Below are 22,276 nucleotides of genomic sequence, written 5' to 3'. Positions count from 1 at the left end.
ATAAAAAAAAAAAAAAAAAAAAAAAAAAAAAAAAAAAAAAAAAAGAATTCCTCATATCAGTGAGATCATATTCACCTGTTACATAATTTATAGGCCCCTGTCTTATCTGAATGTCGCTAGGCAAATACAGGAAGTCCCCAACTTAAACTGAGCTGTGGACTTCCAATTATGATTGCAAAAATTTAATGAAGGCTGCTTCATTTCCCAATATCCACTTTAAAATACCCATGCAAATACAAAGAGATAAAAAGCTTCCTTAGGACAGGAAACCAGGAAACTTAGTCAACTCTTTGCCATATAAAAGGAGCACACTCTACTAAAACTTTTCTCTCAGTAAAGCACTGAGGCAGAATATAGGGTCCACGGTGAGGGTGAGTGATATACCACCATCCCCATCTAACCACAGTATGAAAGAGACACAAGAAAGGGAATTGGACTGTTCTTTAGAAAGCTTGCTCTTTGTATAGAGTGAAGCCCATATTGGAGGCTAGAACTCAAGAGACTGTTAGCAATATTCGAAACAAGAGAAAATGGTAAGGAATGTGTGTGTGTGTGTGTGTGTATGTATTTGAGATTTAAATGTTAGGGATAAAGGAGAGAAAGGAATCAGTACTGATGTTCAAGTTTCTAGCTTAAGAAAGTGTGAGAGAGGAAAACTAGAAGCAAAGATTTAGGGGTTAAAAAGTTAACATCAGATTGCAATAAGCTGAAGTTGTTATGGCCAAGACACAGAAGTGTGAATGACTGGTTGGATATATAGATCTAAAGCTTGAGAGATATGGACGAGAGATACAGACTGAAGAATTAACAACATGGAGGACATTCAAGGCAAAGGAACAAATAAAACAGCCCACGGAATGTCTATAAAGTAAAGAGAGGAGAGTTTCAAAGAGATGAACAGAAGAGAAACCTAAAAATAAAGCTAAGAAGAAGAAATTGGAAAGGCACAAGGAAAATCTAAGAGTCTGGGTTGACAGAATCCCAAAGGAAGAAAATAAAAATACTACAAGAAGATGGATATGCTTAAAGTGTCAGAGACTTCCAAGAAGAAGGGGCCAGTACATTTGGCAATTTAAAAAACACACATCTATGTCAAAAACAACTGCAGCTCAGCCCACCAAACCAAAACAGGACTGAAAAGATGAACACCAAACTGTTAATGATGATTATGCCTACTACGGAGAGAGGTACAAACAGGGAAATGAGGGTAGATACTCTACTCTCCACATTTCTATATTGTTAAAATCTTGAAAATGAGAGAATATGTTCAGTGCATGATGTAATAAAAATTATTCTAGACAATTTAATCATTTTAGATACAAGTCAGTAGGAAAATGATTCTAAAACATTACCACTTAAGTCATTCATTTACTGCTAGTAACTAGCCAAAATAAGGGGAGGTCTATGCTATTGCTGCCTGCCTCTGTGTGAAAACGACAATCTGAATCTACAGATCGTACCTTTTGTTCACCTCCCCAAACTTAACCAGTTACTCAATAAAAATAAATAAACCGGGCGCCTGGGTGGCTCAGTTGGTTGAGCGACTGCCTTTGGCTCAAGTCATGATCCCGGAGTCCCGGGATCGAGTCCCGCATCGGGCTACCTGCTCGGCAGGGAGTCTGCTTCTCCCTCTCCCGCTCCCCCCTCTTGTGCTCTTTGTCTCTCTCACTCTCTCTCTCAAATAAATAAATAAAATCTTTAAAAAAAAAAAAAGAAAAGAAAAAGAAAAAGAAATAAACCAAAAAGCCCTAGTAATTTTCATATTATTATTGGCATGATAAAAGGTAAAGGTTAGATATACAGTTTCTGGAAAAGATCTATTTTCAACCAAGTCTTTTTGCTGCTTATTTGGCGCCTTAAACACGTACACCTCTTTATCTTTGTATATTAAAGAATTTGATATACTAAATCCTCAAGATTGTGTTTAAGAATTTTAAATTATTCTTCAATTTAAAGCACCTTGGGAATGGATGTGTGTTCACATTTGTATGTGAGCACACACACTACAATTAATACAAAGTTCTGCACATAATGAGGACAGGACACATGCAATTAAATGAAAAATTAGATGCTGTGGAGTTCTTGCAAAGTGGTAGCACCTTGCATTTAAGTAATAAAACAGGAAAATAAAATATCTTGAAAAGAAAAATATCCAAGATTTTTTTTTAGTATCACTATATTAAGAAAGTTTAATGGCCATTCAAAAATAACGCATTTAGGACCTAAATACCACTGATCTGGATTAGAAAAATACAACCATAAAGAAGGGCTGGAAGGATGCCCCTTCTAATGTGATCATGTCCATGGTTCTTCTCAGCTCCAACAGTTTCCTATCACATAAGAATGAAACCCTAATGTTATCAGATCTTCTGATACCTCAAAAGGAAAACAAATTCCATGCTGTAATTATGCAATTGAATAATTTTTTTTTTAAATGTTCATTACCAATTCTATTTTTTAAAACCAATGTGGTCCAAACAAAGTGAGTCCCTGGGGATCACCAGTTTCAATCACCCAGTTTAATCTGCTCCTGCCCAGTGATTTAAATGCAAATTTAGAAAATAACTGCACATTTCCCTTTTCTCAAAGATTTCCTACTTACTCCATCTCAATCTTTGGTCTGTGCTCAGTACCACTGTTAAGGGTTGATAATGAAGAAACAAATAATTTGTTTTGTCATAACAATAATCCCACTGGTTCTGGTAAAAGCAAAAGAATAACACAAAATAATCTCTGAAACAAAGCATTAATCAGGTTTGATAATGTGTTATGGACTAATTGTGTCCCCCTCAAGTTTGTATGTTGAAGTCTTAATCCTCAGTGTGACTGTATTTGGAGATAGTGCCTTTAGGGAGGTAAGCAATAAAAGTTAAATGAGGTTACTACCACAGAGGGGCCCCACTCCTAAAGGACTGGAGTCCTTATAAGAGGAAGAGACACTGTGTCTCCTGACACCCCCAATTCTTCCAGTAATATTCCCAACCCCCCAAATGCCCCTCCCCCCACATGAAAGTGGCCATCTACAAGCCAGGAAGAGGCCTCACCAAAAACTGACCCTGGGACCTAAACCTTGGACATCTAGGCTCCAGAACTGTGAGAAAATAAGTATCTGTTGTTTAAGCCACCCAGTTTGTGGTATTTTATTATGGCGGCCCGAGCAGACTAATATATGTGACCTATGGCTTCAGTTTATTCCTATAAAGCCTTTAGTCCATCACCATACAAAATTTAAAAATAGGTTATAGTTAAATGCTTATTGTGAATTGAATATGTAAGCAGAATATATTATTAATCCTACAAAACAAAATATCAACTTATGGAAATTTAATCAACCCATAGTCAATTATGAGAATCAGTGTTTGTTAGAGAAACACCCAACATCTTTCATTAAGTGTCTTAGAGAAACAGCTTGGAATACAGTATAGGAATAACTTTACCAATTCCAAATAATAATTAGCTGACAAAGCTATTAATCACAGTGCAAACACCATTCTATTAACCACTCCCAAGAGCATCTTAAAGATTACATAATAGGCTCATTTATTTAACTACATCAAGTATTGCTAAATAAACTAAAATAGAGAAAGCATTTCTAAATAAGGCAGTTTTTTACCTTCATAGTTGACAGCTTGCAATTAGGTGGGAATAAGTATCTAGTAAAACCATCAAAATGATCTTTTTAATCTGTAAGAATCCCCTAGTGAGATTTACTGTAATACTATACTAAAATCATTAAGGAATGACTCAAAGCTAAAACCTAGAGAAACAGAAAATTCGAATAAAAAGATTATAGCTGATAGAGTTAGCAATTATATTAAGGCCCATAATTTTGCTGCTTTTAACTACTACACTTCCTTTGCCAAAACTCAAAAAACAATTTTGAGAGGAAATGTTTATAGAAGAACCAAAAGTAAAGAAGAGAATGGCAATTCTTAAGAATGTGCCAGGCCACCAAAACAAAAATTAAACCAGAAGTACGAAATTCAAACCCAAAGCAACCTCAATATATAATTCTTTTAGTAATATTCTCCACTTTTCTACATAGTTACGAATACAATTCAAGAAGAAAGAAAAAATATCTCCATCATAAGAGTACATATTTAAAAATACAAAATACTTTTTCAATTAAACTGAATGTGTTCCATGCACACAATCTAAAGTATCTTTCCAACAAATGAATCAAGATACCTGAGTTTTATATCTCATTTTGAGGTCTACACTGGAAGAATAAAATACCAGATGATTATTCACATCCTTCAACAAGAATTAAATACACTGGGTCTAATACTTCTCACACAATGACTGTTGTAAAAAGTCTATACCACTAAAAAGACAATATGCATAAAAGTAAGATTTATATTCAAATGTAGATTACACAACCAATGGAAAGAAACACTGACACAGAATTCAGAGACCCAGGTTCTAAACCCTTCTCAGTAACTAATTAGCTTTAGGTCCTCAGGTAAATCTCACAATTCCCAGAGCCTTCTCGAAGTTAAACTACATGATCTCCAAAGCTACTTCAGTTACAATATTCCAAAAATGGCAAGGAAAGGCAACACCTAAAACACATTATACCATTAAAAGTATGAGTCCTCGGGATGATACCAAACGGAGTAATAAAGGAAAATTCCCAACTAATTTAGAAGTGTATTTCTTATCTATGTAATCTTTAAAGTTTACAGTTCTGATCAAATGAAACAATAATTGAGAGTTAATAAATTTACTGAAATCTAAACTGCTTACTCTTTATTCTTTGGTGATATTCAAACTGAGGAAGTAACTTGAGTAGACAAATGTAGTATTCCTAATAAACTCTTTTTAAAAAAAATTTTATTGAGCATTTAGGTAGGTATTATGGTAAGTGCTCAAGATGTAATGAGGAACAAGTTAGACACAGGTCTTCCCTCATGAAGTTTGCAGACTAAAAAAAAGAGGAGGAGAATAAATGGGATAAAGGTGAAGAAGGAAGAGATCTTTATAGCCAAAGAAGCATATACCTTTTTGTATCTTGAGGAATTAATGGATACTGGACTTCCCAAATTAAATGTGTTCTGTAAACAACAGAGCACTCAGGATCCTGCCTTGTGCTAAAGAGCAGTTCGACACCAGCTTTTCTTTTATTTGTATCATAAAATGATACCTTAAGATCTGGGATCAACAGTGATACTCTCTAGTATTGTCATTCCATCCTGAGAGTGCCTGCCTGCTCTAGATTTGAAATTTGTCCGCATTTTCTGGGAACGTCTTTGCTACTTCTCCTTTCTTTTCATGATTTGACCTTAACTCTGATCTCTGCCTCTGACCCAGCTTCTCTTTGGGGCTTTCTGTCCAAATAGGACTTTCTAGATATCAATCCCAGGCTGACAACTCTTCCAATACTTCTTCTAGCTAGCCTAACTGGGACTCTGTATATGCCCATCTATTCAGAAACCAAACTTTGAGAGAGTATCTTCTAGTTTGTCTTGAAAATCCTAGACATCTCCTTCTCTATCACTCCATCTGACATAACATTAAACATCTCTTGTGTATTGTCACCAAAACATTACTTCAGTATGTCCCTTCCTCTGAATCTCTACAATTTCCTTAGTTTATGGATTTTCACCCCAGAGATATTGGTCTCATCCAAAGACCTCTTAACTGGTCTCCCTGCCTTTGGTCTTCCCAGCTCTAATCCACCTTTCACATCGCTATCAGAGTAATGCTTCTGAAATATGAATATGAGTAAATCAGTATCCAGTTCAAATCTCCTTTGTGGTTCCCCCCAAATGTAGAACTGAACTTCACCTTTTAAATGGCATACAATGCTCTTCTTGGTGGACCTATTCTCTACCTCTTTCTAGAGCCTCATCCCTGCCATTCTCTGTCTCACACTTTCATACTGTAGTACTGCCAAATCAGTTGGGGTTTCTTTGTATTTATCATGCTGTTTCTCTTCTGTACCATGCCTACAATTGTTTACTCTGCACACATGGTCTTTCCTCTTTATCTGGCCAGCTTTAGTATTCATCTGAGATATCAGACTCCATGACAGCTTCTGCACACCTGTATCACAGCTTTTTTTTTTTTTTTTAAAGATCTTATTTATTTATTTGAGAGAGAGAGTACAAGCTGGGGAGAGAGAAAGAGGGAGAGGGAGAAGCAGACTCCCCACTGAGCAGGGAGCCTGATGTGGGGCTCGATCCCAGGACCCTGGGATCATGACCCGAGCTGAAGTCAGACGCTTAACTGAAAGAGCCACCCAGGCGCCCCTGTATCACAGCTCTTATAGATAATATTGAAATTATATATGTGTCGGCTCTTCTAGAGAAAAAATATTCCTCAAGAGCAAGGATCACGCCAAATTCATTATTATGCCCACAGCATGTAATATAGTGTCTGGGACATAGTAGCTACTCAGTAAATTCTGTTAAACTGAATAAATTTGGCCTCTAAATGCCTTGTTGGGATTTATGACAAAAACAAATCCCTGATTTATGGGAACTGCTTGCCTAGTATTCCTTAATGACTATCTCAATCCTCTTCCTCCCTGTAATGTATTGTTCTTACCATTCTTTGCTTATCTTATCTGTGAGCCTGGCCCAACTCTTAGCTGGACTTCATATTTATATTATGCGACCAATGCCAACAAAGCAACAGTGACACTATCCTCACCCAATCCTCTAGTTCTTCCAGGATTAACACTAACAGAAGAAATTCGTTTGGCAGATTTATGAAAACAATTACCAAATGCCCTGAGAGGTCCTTCTAATACTGCAAAATGTCAGCATGGACTAGCTGAATAGCAATTCTACTTTCCATATAGTTTTTGTTCTCTGATTTCAGATCTTATCTTCAATACTTATAGAGCTGTCCAGTCATAGTTCACGGGAATTACAGTATTGTAGCCCATCCATAACCTAAACCATCTTTCTAGCAAATAGATTAAATTCCTCCTTAGTCAGTTGGTCAGTGTGGTATTGCTTACCGTGACCCTTTTACACTATAGAGGAACACTTGTCTCATGCAGTATTAAAACTCGTCTGATCAGAAGTTCAATCCCATTAAATGATAAGGGAAAACTGCTCACTAGCTCCCAAATTAAAGAGCTATGATTAAGAGTCATCTCTGGCTCTCATAATTTAACTGAACAACAGCAGTGAAAGCTTTCTGTTCAGAAATGATAAAGATTTTAACTTAAAAGAAAATTCCAAGTACATTGCTCTTGTTGTCACAATTGAGGAGTCGGGAAAAAGAAAAAAGAGAAATGCTTTATTAATGAACAACAAACGTTTCTAGCCCAAAATTTCTGAGACAGCAAAACATGTATTTCTAAATTTCCTATGCAGGTGGCATAAATACAAGTTTGCATTTGGTTTTATCGAAATGGTTAGGAATGAACAGCATCGCTGTACTTAACGTAGGAGGAAAATTTTACAAGGTTGTGCAAATTTCAATAGTCCATCATAATGCTATTAGTTTCTTAAGATTTTTTTAAGAGGTTTCTTTAATGCACAGCTGGCCTTCCAAGGTGAACCCTGTCTTTCCCCACCACCTCCCACCTGTACCTTACTCATCAAGCTCAGGGCATTATCTGTGTTCACTCAGATATTCTTAACTTCTTGCCATTATTATACCTATAATTAGCCAACTGGAGAATTTCTGCATATTTTTTGTATGATCAAGTTTCAATACTACATTTTTCCAGAAACCTTCTGTAACACGCTGGTAGCATCATACCCTCTTATCTCCTAGCACAGATGTCATAGTCAGTTCTTCCTCTTGTGTTTCCTTATGTTTATATATTTTTATAACAATATAACACACCTTAAGGATTTTAAAAATTTGTATACATTTCCATTTTCCTTATTAATTTCCATGGCTTGCTAACACTTATAACCCTCATGTCTATACACAAAAAAAAGTATGCAGTCAATAAATCTTGGCTGAATGAAAACTTTAGACAGTAATACACACAATGGTAAGAATATTAATTGTGAGTCTAACATGCAATTCATTTTCCCATTCTTTATACGGCACGGAAAAAGTCACATACCTTTTCTAAAACCTCACTTTTCTCATATTTTTAAATTACGATATGGGACAAACTTAAGAGTTCTTTCTTACAATAAAATCCTAAGTTGGACCACAGTTGTTCAGGTTGATAGTACAGTTGGTTTTCTTATAGAATTTAAATGGGATGGAAGATTTTTCACTTTAGCATCTCAAAGCTAAAAAACCAGTTTAAGAAGGAATACAAATGCTTAAGTGTCAATACTTGGATAAACAGACACCTACATCTTTTTTTTTTTTTTTTTAAAGATTTTTATTTATTTGAGACAGAGAGAATGAGAGACAGAGAGCATGAGAGGGAGGAGGGCCAGAGGGAGAAGCAGACTCCCCGCCAAGCAGGAAGCCCGATGCGGGACTCGATCCCAGGACTCCAGGATCATGACCTGAGCCGAAGGCAGTCGCTTAACCAACTGAGCCACCCAGGCGCCCCCAGACACCTACATCTTATACGGTCATAATTTTCTATATATTTTAATTAAGGAATTTCCAAGTTCATCTGATATATGAGAATAGCTGGTAATCATCCCATAGTGCAGAGGAATCTTCTGCTAAAATTAACAAATTGTTCAATTTTACTTAGATTTGCTTACCTGCCCTTTAAATTTAAATCACTAAAGAACCACAAAGCAAGAAAGTTATCCTCAGAACATAAAGTTTACCCTTCCCACTTTGCAGGTGAAGAAACAAGATATCCAGAGAAATGAAGGGATTTGTTTGAGCCACACAGAGATTTGGCAGGCTTTGAGCTTACCTCCAGGAACTAAAATATATTAAGTATCTATGTGTAAATAAAGGTTGGTTATATCTGCCTGGACCTTTATACATTTCCCGAGACATTGCCTATCCCAAGGAAAGGGCAGAAGAATTTGTCTGACAATCTAGTTTTGATATTTCAACAGTTTTACCTTCCTTTATTCTCTCATTCTGTGAACTATAGTCCTATATAGTTAAGCTAATTTTTAAATGTTAAACTAAAGGAACATGGAGGTTTCTTAAATGCATGACAATGATATCTTCCCCAAAACAGCTTTTATGTTCTGTTCTATAACAAAATGTATGGCTGGCCCAAATAGGATACCTTGAAAGTCATAAATATTATGGTAATTTTAGGACTTAAAGATAAATTACCTTGCTTTCTGCTAACCAGCGATGTGGGTCATAGTTAATATCAGGACTAGATGAAAAAACCTACAAAAGGAAATAGTCTATTAGAAGTAGAATTTTTTCTGAAATGAACTTACATAAGTGAAATTCTTCACCATAATATCCAAAAGTTTAGTCCCTAAATTTAAATGTTTAAAAAGAAAAAAGTTCATATCAAGTACCCAACCAATTCCAAACCACCATTTATCTGGTATGTCTACTTAAGTACACATGTATGTATGTATATACGTATGCACTGACAGTAAATATTTAGCACAAATACAGAGAAATGAATCAACTCTCAAGTGTTATCATTGTTAGAATCTCTGAAGGCTGATTCCAAGGATTTCTGGCAAGCAGCCTCAATTAAACCAGTGTACTTCATTTTTGTTTGTTTCTTTGCCTCAGTCTTGTTCCACATAATATATTTCACAGTGGGTTAGATGTAATTACACAAAACTTAATTCTTTGTCTCATTTATCCTTCTTTAATTTCATACTATGAGGGCCATTTTGTCTCATTAATGGTTGTGTAGAACTGACAGAAACTAATCAACATGACTTTGTGCAAACATTGCTTTATATTTCATGATGGTAACAAAATCCTACAATAAATAGGTTGTCTATACCAGCTGCCTTGATTTCCTTCACACCAACTCATTTATAAAATCCTCTGCCATCTGGTTCTGCCTTATTACTAATAAAACGGTGCTCAAAGGTTGTCACTGACTTCATGATTGTAAACACAAAATCTCTTCTCAGTTCCTACTTTCTTTGAAACAGGTGCACCTGTGATATTTTTACAGGCCTCCTCTCTAGAAACTTTCTGCTTAAAAATACCCTACCCCTTTGCAAGAGATGTCTATTTCTATTCTCAAATATTTCCATACTTCCTGATGTGCGTGCACATCACTCCCCCAAGGAATATCACTAGGTAATTCATTTAGACACATGATGAATACATAATGATGCCGACCATATGCCATAAACAAGAGTGTTATATTCTTTTTTTTTTTTTTAAAGATTTTATTTATTTATTTGAGAGAGAGAGAATGAGAGACAGGGAGCATGAGAGGGAGGAGGGTCAGAGGGAGAAGCAGACTCCCCGCTGAGCAGGGAGCCCGATACGGGACTCGATCCTGAGACTCCAGGATCATGACCTGAGCCAAAGGCAGTCGCTTAACCAACTGAGCCACCCAGGCGCCCCAAGAGTGCTATATTCTTATATCCAACTTTTTTCTCCTCCACTTTTCTCACCATCCAAATCCCATCAACTCTCATGCCTCTCTGACTTCAGTGAAATCCTGCCTCTAGTTCATAGTGTTTTCTTCCTCTTTGAACTCTGCTTTTTTGTAAGCATCTATTTGTCAATGATTGTCACTGATTATATGTTTTTATTGTTCTTTTCCATTCATCTGTGTCATAGTTTTCAATTAAAACTTCAGTGACCTAAGATCGAGTGTTCAAGATTAAAGTCTAAAATAATTTGATAGGCGTATAAGTAATGTTCATATTTTGTGATTTTTTTTTTTACAAATGTATATATAGTTTGGTGTTTAAGAGAACAGCCTTGTCCACTTCAAGTGGTGTGACTTAATTTCTCTAAGCTGCAGATTATCATCTATAAAGTAGGCAAACTGCCTCATAAGGCCAAAGTATAAATTAAATAAAATGAGGGTTAGCACAGTGTCTGGCACATAGAACACTATTATTACTACTAACTGCATATAAAGATGTCATCATCAGGAAATAGACTTCAAGGTCTCTTGTGACAAGAGCACTGTAACAACAATTTGTCATAAAAAGTTAAAAGAAACAGGGGGGCCTGGGTGGCTCAGTCAGTTAGGCATCTGCCTTTGGCTCAGGTCATGATCCCAGAGTCCTGGGATAGAGCCCCATGTCTGCTCCCTGCTCTGCAGGGAGTCTGCTTCTCCCTCTGCCTCCCCTACCACTTGTTCTCATCCTCTCTCTCCTTAAATTATTTTTTTAAAAAAGTTAAAAGATACATATACATATACAAATATATATGAATATATGACCAAAAAGAAGGACACTACATAATAATGTTAGCTAGCATTAGTTGAATATTCACTAAGTGCAAGGTATTTCACTCCATAATATGCACCTTGTATTATCTTATTCTACTTTATCCTCAAAATAAGCCAACTTATAAATGGGACATGCATTCTTAGAGAGAAGAGAAATTACATAACTTGTCCAAGGTCATACATTAGCAATTTGGAGAGATGCAATTTGAGCCTACATCTGTCTTGATCCAAAGCCTATCCTTTTTATGCTCTACAAATGAGTGAATACTCAGACCAAGTGTTATGAGAAAAGCTCTTCAATTATCAAAGATTGGTCTGTGAAAATGATGTAACTTTAATTCAGACACTTTCCTAATTGTTTTATAATAGTTGTGGCTTATTAAGTGTTTGTCCTTAAGTTTTCAAACACTACATGCATTTACTAAAGTGGAATAAGTAATAAATATGGTAGCTGGAGAAAGAAAAAGGTAGTTAGAAATAATATCAATACTCCCAAGGACTTTTCTCAGGCTCATTCCTTACATATCTATTATCCAATTCATATCATAGCTGTCACTCTCTACATAAAATGGCTAAAAACTTTCATCAGCAATATATCAAAATAACAAATGACAAAGAATAATTGTAATTATTCCATTTTTTAAAACATTTTGTAAGGACCACCACTCTCTGAACTATAAAGCATAGAATCAATTTTGTTTTAACAACACCTTGGGTGGTTTATTTGAGGTGAGAGCAAATGTTATATTCTTCGGTATTCATTTTTTTCCCCAAGTTTATAGGAAGGTTAACTGTTATAACAGAAGTTACTAATAGAAAAAGACCCACAATGAAAAAAGTGTACTCTAAACAAAACAACAACAACAAAAAACTTAATAGAATTTCCATTCTTTTGGATTTACTTTCCACCCATCACTTGGATTAAATGTCTTTCTCTAGGGGAAGAGGCGTAAAGACCCATTACCAAAGTCACTGCATTCCTGAAAGCCTATTATAAAATAGGGTGCTTTTTGTAGTATGTTGGAAGGATAATTTGTGCCTCAAAAAGAAATAAAATATTTAAATAATCTGCTATCTACCCACTATATTTTAGCCTGTAACTGCCCATCACAAGGTTTATATATCTTATAGTATGATCCAAATGATACCATTTCTATGTCTCTATCTGATTGAAAATAAGCCATTCTGATGCAAATACTTAAATATAGAATAAAGATTTCATTGTTAATATGTGCTTCTTTTAGATGAAATTAGGATCTGAAGGCCACACATCCTTAAATATAGGTAAACATGACAAGTCTTAAATAAAAAAGTAAATAAATAAATAAAATTAATAAATTAATTAAATAAAAAAGGTAAACATGACAAGTCTTAAATAAAAAAGCAGCAGCAGACAGGAAAAAGAATAGGCCCTATAACAAAACTGAAAGAGTTTTTCCTCTAAAGCCAATTACTTCTCATATTTGGCTCACAGTCCTCTCAAAATGACATCTGAGCCTTTTTAAAAATGTAGATAGGAATACATATTGTAGAAATTCCATCAACTTCACCAAATTCTACTCATTGAGATATTTCTGTTAAAGGTGAATCCTAAGATACCTTGCACTGCAAGAGTAGAAATATAGTTCTATTTTCTTTAAAACACCACATAAGAAAAAAAAAAAAAGGAAAAGAATAAGAAGGAAGAGCAGGAAAAAAGAGGAGAAAGCAGCATGAAAAACAAAAAGAGAAGATCATTTTATATGAGGAAAAGATAAATGACAAAATAAAAAGAAGAAACACCTGGAAAGTATTAAAAACTAAGAAGCCCTTAGGCATAACACTAAAATTTGAGTCCTGCCATCTCATCACATGAAATCAATACAGGGTAAATGATGGCTAAGTGTTATGGTCCCACTGTATCGAAGCAATGCAATGCATCATAGCAGTACTACAACCTAGACTGAAGGAGGTGCTCGCCTTCAAGGAATTAAAAACATTCATGATCAATCCTGTTTTTATTTCTCATTTCATTAGAACTATAAACTGGATAGCAATATTCTGTTTTAAAGATAGAAAAACTCACTTGAGTGTGATTTGTCTTAACAGGGAACGCAAATCGCATAGGGGACATGTGATTAAGCTCCGGAGTTAGATTACCAAGGTCTAAAGTCCTGGTTCTAGCATTTAACGAGCTACATGGCCAGGGGCAAGTTACTTAACCTCGCCAAGCTTTGCTTTCTCTTGTCTAAAATGAATTTAATCAAAGTACCTAAAGGACAGGGTAGTTTTAGGGGTTAAGGGAGAAAATCCTACACCGTAGCTACCACAGTACCTATAATATAACTAGTACTCAATAGATAATAGCCATTAATACACTAACAACAAAAATGGCCTGTGATAATGAAAACCCAGGCCTCTGGACTCCAAGGATACTTTTTCTGTCAGAACTGCTGCCTCTCTCATAAGACATTTTCTTTTACAGAGTGAGATAGAGGCAATTCAATGAATTAACGGTATACTTTCTCTCCCAGGACCATGCAATAGGTATAGTATCGCGTTCTTAACAGTGCAAGATGTTATTTTGTTTCATAAAACTTGCCAGAATAAAAATGTGACTACCACGTAACTATGCATTAAAATCTTATTATAATTATATATTAGGAAACTAACTGAAAGGCACAATGAGAACTCATAACTACTTTCAATTTCTCCATCGAGTCCCTGGAGAAGGTTTTACAAGCTGCATCAATTTCCTTTCCTATGACACCAAGAATGGATTCCTGTTCAGTCTCCAGGCAAAGAAGTTGATCCTTGAGCTGCAATCTGGCCTCTTCCATCCTCCTTAAGTGCTCTTCCTCATTGCTTATATGCTTTTCCTAAAACATCGATAAAAAGAACAGAAGTTAATTATTAAGTAAAGGCAAGAAACACTTGTAATATCTGTACAACCAACTCAAAGGAGTGTAGTAGAAAACAGATCTGACCCTGTCAGTCTCCTTACTTCACTAAAATAAACGTTTTGCCTACTCATCAACTGAGGTCAAGTTACAGAGAATTCGGAAAAAGGGCACTGAAGGAACTGAGTGAGTGGATACTTGGCAAAGAAAATTAAAGTAATTCTGTAACCAAACGAAAATGAAGTTAAAAAAATCCTTTACATTTTAATAACATAATGCCATTAATGGACTGGAGGGTAAAAGCTGATGCCACGAACAGACTTTGAGCTTTCAATAAATATTAGTGAAATACTAGAAAAAGTAAAATATAAAATAAGATTGTTAGTTTCTTCATTTCAGAAAAAAATACCTATTACTACCTTATCTCATCAAAACATAGTTTTTAAAAAGTCTAAGTTTTCAAATGCAGTCATACTGCATAAATGCTTTGAGTCATGTAAATTTGATAAAAGCAAGATGGAGGTACGTCTCAAGTAAGCAAATATATTTAATGAAAAGAGGTTTCTAAGAATCCTTAAGAGATTACAAAGACTTGGGCCCCCCTCTAGGCAAAGTCAGTCTCAATCATGATTGCACAATTTCATTACTAGAGAAATTCTAGTGGTGTAGCACAGACCTGAAAGAAAGTAACAGAATCACTAGAATTATAAGTATAAACAATGGCCCCAAAAGTCATGGTGGCTGGCTAGCTATGCTTTCACTCATTACACAGTAACCTGATCATTCTTTACCTACTCTTAAAATTAAAATAATAAAGAGATCCATCCACTCAATGAAAGTTAATCATGAAAGGACAGATAGCATTTTAGCAGAATCACAAGGTATTTCCTTTCAACTCAAATTACTTTAAAAAATAAACGAAACACCCTCTGCCCAAAAGAAGAGAGTCCTTTCACAAACTGTCTTCTATCCTTCCCTCCAGCTGCATACCTCCTTCCCACTCTGTCATATGTCAACTACTTGCAGCTTCTCAAATATGCCTTCATATGTCTCTCCAACCACATCTGATGTGTACAACACTGCCTGAAGCTGCACTATTTGAAAATGGGGCTGGTAGCTAAGAGACAGCGTTTATCTTGACGATTACATCCTTCCGGTCTGTATCTCAGCTTGGTAAATTTAGGAACTGGATCTTCTCCCCTTTGGTACCCTGAGTGGAGTCCTCTTTCAGCAAAAGAGTAACATTAAGCTCACAAGAGACTAATGTACAAACTAGAATGCCACTCAATTAACTACATCAGTTTACAATGAGAACCATAACTGCCATATGGATCAGAATGTTCATGTCAGCATAACCAGTACATTTTCTCCCTGCAGACCAATGTGGATGGGAAGGCAAATTATAATCAGAATGTTGCTTAATGAATAGGAAACTGGAGCGAGGGGAGTTTGTTTTATGAAACAATGTGTAAATGGCATCACGCTAATGGCAGCCTAGCGTGTCCGTTGACACATCAGGGATTAACAAACCACAACAAGTGTTCCATTCTCCTGGGCAGTGTGTGGATGGAGACTGAAGTACATCTCCCTTTCTCCTTTGTTCACATTGTTTCTGTCCAAACTCTCCCTCCTGACTGATAAGGCATCTCTTTAGAGATACTGATATCTTCAGAGAGTCTTGCTCTCCTCTAGGAGTCTTTCTGAAAAATTAACATCCTGGCTCTGAACATTTGATGATTTTAAAGCTTACTTACTAGAAAGCAACCTTCCTGTCAAGTCCCTAGGTGAGGATACTCGCCCCTGCACTGTTGGCTATGTACCTACCACCTATACTTCCTATCCTTCAAAATTTATCCTTCAAGACTTGGTCTCCTTCCTTTAATGATTTCCCAAAGCAGAATGTTCCCAGAGCATATTCTGTATATCACAGTTTTAAAAATATATATATATCAAGCTGTAATATAATTGTTTTTCACCAGCCTCCCTCAATAAACTGCCAATTTCGAGAGCCTGCAAAACATGCTTATAATCATCTTTAAACTCCCCAAATTTGTTGAATAAGTGATTTAAAATTTTTCAAAGACTCAAATTCAACACTGGAAAGATCATTTCATCAATGACCATGCAGATCTATATATACTCAGAAGCTACTGAGGTGTGTTTGGATGTTCCTTCTATGCACACATAGACCTCCAGACTGCTGCTGTATTCTCACTGTTGTGAGATTAATAAAGAAAATACTCTATCAGGGTTAGTGAAGTACTTTGAGGACAACTGGTGATATTCTAAACCCAGGCAATTCACAATGATGTTCTAACTGTTCTTTCTTTTCCCATTTCCCTCAGAACCAGCTTTCTTCTATCCACTATCAGTTTTCTGTGCTATCACTTGACTCATCAATAAGAAGACAAAACTATTTCTATATTTTGATATTCCTAAAAATATTGATATTGTCAGAAAAGGCTCTATAAATTCAATCTCTTTACCAAAGACTGAAAACTTCATTATCCACTTCACTTATCTTTTGTGAGACAGTCTGCAGGCCATGCCTAACTGACCTCCCTTTGAAGTAAAACTCACAGAACTATGAACGCACATGGACTTTTGGGATCAGTAGGTCTAACTACCTATTATTCTTTCAAGAATCCTTTCTTTGACATTTCCAACAAACAGTCATCCAACCCCCTACATGACCAGCCCTAGTTTCAATGAATAAAACACTTGACAAAACTATAACATCTTTTCATTTGTCCATGTGCTATACTCAAGAATGAAAGTGAATAGAGGGAGGAGCAAGATGGCAGAGGAGTAGGGGACCTAAATTTCCTCTGGTCCCAGGAATTCAGCTAAATAGGTATCAAACCATTCTGAACACCTACAAACTCAACAGGAGATCAAAGAAAAGAATAGCAGCAACTCTCTGAACAGAAAAGCGACCACTTTCTGGAAGGTAGGATGTGCAGAGAAGTGAATCCGAGGTGATATTCAGGAAGACAGATGGCGGGGGAGGGAGCCTCTGTGAGCCGCTACTGGCAAGTGATAGAGCAGCGGAGCACAAAATCGGAACTTTTAGAAGTCTGCTCCACTGAGGGACGTCGCTCCAGTGGCTAAGTGGAGGGTGGAACCCTCGCTGGGACAGTGTGGTCTCAGGCCCCTCGGGGTCACAGAAAGACTGGGGGTGCCTGAGTGCCGCAGAGCTCCCAGGTATCGGAGCAGGGAAGCCAGCTGCAGAGATGGAGCCGAGGTGCGGGCTCGCAACTCGGGGTTGCCATAAACTGTGATCCATGGCACAGTCGGGCCACTGCTCTTCCAGCAGGGACCCAACAAGCGGCAGATCCGGGAAGACTCCCCTTCCTCCCCCAGGAGGAGCGGCATGGGAGCACACTGCAGGGATCTGCTGGGTTTGGACACTCCAAATGGGGTTGGGTGCCAGAGATAGAAATGCTTGGTCACAGGCTAGGTGAGCATGGAGTGCGGCCAGAGATCAGGGGGACAGGAGTGACTGACTTCTTTTCTCTGGGGGCTCACTGAAGAGTGATGCCCCGAGGTCTCGGCTCCTCCGGGGCGGATATTGGGAGGACGCCATTTTCACTCCCGTCCTCCAAAGCTGTACGGAAAGCTTGCAGGGAACAAAAGCTCCCGAGAGCAAACCTGAGCAGATGACTTAGCCCGCCCCGGGCAAGGGCGGGGCAATTCCACCTCCGGCAAAGACATTTGGGAACCACTGCAACAAGCCCCTCCCCAGGAGATCAGCAAGAACAGCCAGCCAAGACCAAGCTTTCCGATCAATGAGAACAGCGGGACTCCAGCGCTAGGGGAATACAGCACATAGAATTCAGGGCTTTTTTCCCACAATTCTTTAGTCTTTCAAAGTTAATTTCTTTAATTTTCTTTTTCTTCTGTTCCTATTTTTTTTTTAATTTTTCTTTTTCCCTTCTTCAACCAACATCTTATCAATCCCTTTTTTAAAAATCTTTTTTATTTTTCATTTTTAGAGTCATAGTCTATCCCTTCATTGTAGTTAAACTTATTTTTGGTTTTGATTTTGAGTCCATCAAAATCCTAGAGGATAACACAGGCAGCAACCTCTTTGACCGCAGCCGCAGCAACTTCTTCCTAGAAACATTGCCAAAGGCAGCAAGGGCAAAAATGAACTATTGGGATTTCATCAAGATAAAAAGCTTTTGCACAGCAAAGGAAACAGTCGACAAAACCAAAAGACAACCGACAGAATGGGAGAAGATATTTGCAAATGACATATCAGAGAAAGGGCTAGTATCCAAAATCTATAAAGAACTTATCAAACTCAACACCCAAAGAACAAAGAATCCAATCAAGAAATGGGCAGAAGACATGAACAGACATTTTTCCAAAGAAGACATCCAAATGGCCAACAGACACATGAAAAAGTGCTCAACATTGCTCGGCATCAGGGAAATCCAAATCAAAACCTCAATGAGATACCACCTCACACCAGTCAGAATGGCTAAAATTAACAAGTCAGGAAATGACAGATGTTGGCGGGGATGCGGAGAAAGGGGAACCCTCCTACACTGTTGGTGGGAATGCAAGCTGGTGCAGCCACTCTGGAAAACGGTACGGAGGTTCCTCAAAAGTTGAAAATAGAGCTACCATACGACCCAGCAATTGCACTACTGGGTATTTACCCCAAAGATACAAATGTAGTGATCCAAAGGGGTACCTGCACCCCAATGTTTATAGCAGCAATGTCCACAATAGCCAAACTATGGAAAGAGCCAAGATGTCCATCAACAGATGAATGGATAAAGAAGATGTGGTACATGTATACAATGGAATATTATGCAGCCATCAAAAAATGAAGTCTTGCCATTTGCAACGATGTGGTTGGAACTAGAGGGTACTATGCTAAGCGAAATAAGTCAATCAGAGGAAGACACGTATCATATGACCTCACTGATATGATGAATTCTTAATCTCAGGAAACAAACTGAGGGTTGCTGGAGTGGTGGGGGGTGGGAGGGATGGGGTGGCTGGGTGATAGACATTGGGGAGGGTATGTGCTATGGTGAGCGCTGTGAATTGTGTCAGACTGATGAGTCACAGACCTGTACCTCTGAAATAAACAATACATGTTAAAAAAAAAAAAAAACATAGTAGAAAGGGAAAAATGAAGGGGGGGCAATCAGAGGGGGAGACGAACCATGAGAGACTATGGACTCTGAGAAACAAACTGAGGGTTCTAGAGGGGATGGGGGTGGGAGGATGGGTTAGCCTGGTGATGGGTATTTAAGAGGGCATGTATTGAATGGAGCACTGGGTGTGATACATAAACAATGAATCATGGAACACTACATCAAAAACTAATGATGTAATGTATGGTGATTAACAAAACATAATAAATTTTTTTTTTAAAAGTGAATAAATGAACCCCCTACCCTTACTTAATCACATTCCAGGTAAATCCATGTTCTTTTATTTAAGTAGGTTTCAGACAGTGCACCATAGTTGCTCACCATCTGCATGTGTTCCAAAACCTAAAATTTAGGAGTTAAGTAAGCTCTTCTATTCTGTACTTCTATACCATTCTGTATTGACTTATTCACTCATTCAACAATTTTTATAGAAGGCCCACTATGGTAAGACATTCTCCTGAGTACTAGGGACAGAGTGAATAATTAAGACTCCTGTCCTCATACAGCCAACAACTATCTCCATGAAATGTCATCCCTTTTATTTTGCCTCATTCTTCTGGCTTGAGAATACCTACCTGAATACTAATTGCTCCCAATGAATTAGCGCTTTTTCTCCCAGTTTCATGTTTCAGAAATAGCTCTACAAATGGAACAAGCACAGCTAATTCTGAGGGAGAAATGGGAAACCGGCTGACATTAATCTAATCATCCTGTCTGATTTGAGGATATATGGATTAATAAGGGGAGATGATAATATTAGGCACCATTATGACTATTCCCTGGTTTTCTAGTGAATTCAGAAGAAGTAATTCCACAAGATTAACCAAAAGCCATCATATTTCTATAAAACTAGATAGCTCAAGGTATTTTAGAGACTATTTAGAAATATGGAAGCAAAAGCGGCTTTGTGGCACAATGGATAGGGCACTGACTGGACTTCTAGAAACATGGAAGACACAGTTAGTCCAACTTCAATGTTTCAGCATGAATGGACACAAATGTCTATGTCTTGGGAACATAAAAGGAGCTTCTCTGTGGGGGAGAGGATGGGGCTAACTAGACAGATACAGATGAAGCGGACTATAGCAGTCTATATGATCCAAAAAGGAAGATATCCTAGACCATGACTAAGTTTGAGAAAGAATCTTAAGAGAACAAACTCAACCCTAAATTCCACAAATGAGGAAACCAAAGTTCAGACAGACTAAATAACTGGACTAAAGTTAAAGAGGACATAACTATAACTTGAGTCCCCTGGCTCCTAAGTGCTCTCCATTAAAATGCCAGATAAGTTCTTAAAACTGGAATTTAGAAAGCCAATGTGAAAAACTCAGGGAAGTTATCAGCTGGTTATGTGGGGACTAATACAGCCTTAAAGTATAAAGAATAACAAAAAATACTGCTGAATGAACACAGTTACAAATGAAATATGTGACATATTGGGAAATTCAGAACAGACCACAAATTTAAAAAAAAAAAAAAAGAGAGAGAGAGAGAGAGAGAAAACATCAAGCATGCACAACAAGACTAAACTTCTAGGGGCTATCCATCTAAACTGGAGATGTACCCTGTGTGCACATAAAATCTGCTCTTGGCATTTTTAATCAAAAAGTATACTAATCACACAGTAAGCAAGGTACAGTTCCATTGTCAAGACAGCAAAGATTTTATGAAGCTTCCATGTCAGGACAGGAAAGGCTTACACTGTTGACATTTGTGTCTAAAGTAAATAAAAAAAAAATACTGCTCACAGTCTCATCAAACACACATATGTGCACATATACAATGTTGACTGGCTTCATCAATGGACCTGTAATTCAAAGGATGAGAAATGTTCCTCTAATTACATATTTATGTTGCACACTCTTTACAACTCAGAACATTCATTTTCCCAAAGGCTGTAAAGATTATAAGGAGACACAATCTTAACGGAAATAGAACTTCAATAAAACTAGAGCATGTCCAAAACGTTATCTCCTTGGCAGAAGTTTATGAGATTCCTTCAATGTCTTAAGAATCCCAAAAGAGCCACTTTATTTCCAATACGGTTGGTTACAGGACATGAAAACAGTTCTTCACATATCTAAAAAGAAAGAGTTTAGCAAATAAAGCACACTCACATGACTAAATAAATCATTAATACAAAGCTACTGTTATTCCTTTATTGAAAACTAACTTGAATAAGCAAGTATGACAATATTTCAGCTCCAAGGCCATCTTTAATACATCAGCAGTGGGTGAGGGAGAGAGAGGATGAGAGGCAGAGAGAGCTCAAATTATATTAAAGGTTGGAATTAAAACAAGTATAATATAATTCAAAGTTATTGGAAGCCTGGCATGTTGAAACTATAGACCAGCACATATCACAAAAAAAATTTTGAGAAAGAATATTTCTGTAACTCAAGATAACTGCTACGCCTAAGCCTTAAATCCAGGACACTAGCATTACAAGGCAAATTATGAAACTCTCCTGAACAGAAATTGGATCTGTCTAGAAGCCATTTATCTAACTCCCTAAAGAAAGCTCACATTACTTACGCCAACAGGGTTGACTCAGCTACAAAGAAGTTAAGTTACAATGAAATGCCAACCAAGGCAGAAACTATAGAACAACTAAAAGAGAAGGATCTACTGTGCTTATTACAGGGTATCTGAAAGGAGTTTCATCTAGAAAATTACCACACTGCAGTTCAAACTGTCTTGCAAAACAAGAAGCAAATAAGTAAACACATAAAACATTAAGTCTTGGCCACACCATAACTACTTTTTGCAAACTTATTTCTTAAAAATACAAGATTTTACATGATGGTGCATTTTTTAAATTCGAAGTATGGCTATATGTTAAATGTTCAAATTGGTATTTAAAAGTAAACAAAACAAAACAAAAAAACAAAGCAGCACTTCCAAAATCAACAGTTCAGATCAGTTTGAAAAAGTCTCCATGGATCCAACCTATGTATATCCTTTGCCCTCAGTGAACC

General features: G+C 37.1%; 1 protein-coding gene across 1 annotated transcript in view; it reads right to left on the bottom strand.

Annotated features, from left to right (window-relative positions):
- Positions 1–22,276, bottom strand: part of CEP128 (centrosomal protein 128) — a 375,030-nt gene that overhangs the window by 223,924 nt on the left and 128,830 nt on the right. The window contains exons 15-16 of the mRNA XM_021679614.1: positions 13,924–14,100; positions 9,181–9,240 (exon numbers count right to left, since the gene is read on the bottom strand). Coding sequence (XP_021535289.1) covers positions 9,181–9,240; positions 13,924–14,100 — 237 coding nt within the window. The remainder of the gene's footprint in view (positions 1–9,180; positions 9,241–13,923; positions 14,101–22,276) is intronic.

Source organism: Neomonachus schauinslandi, chromosome 9 (assembly GCF_002201575.2).
Source record: "Neomonachus schauinslandi chromosome 9, ASM220157v2, whole genome shotgun sequence".
NCBI classification, from domain to species: Eukaryota; Metazoa; Chordata; class Mammalia; order Carnivora; family Phocidae; genus Neomonachus; species Neomonachus schauinslandi.
Note: the sequence above shows the minus strand (reverse complement) of the source record. Positions and strands in the feature narration are given on the sequence as shown.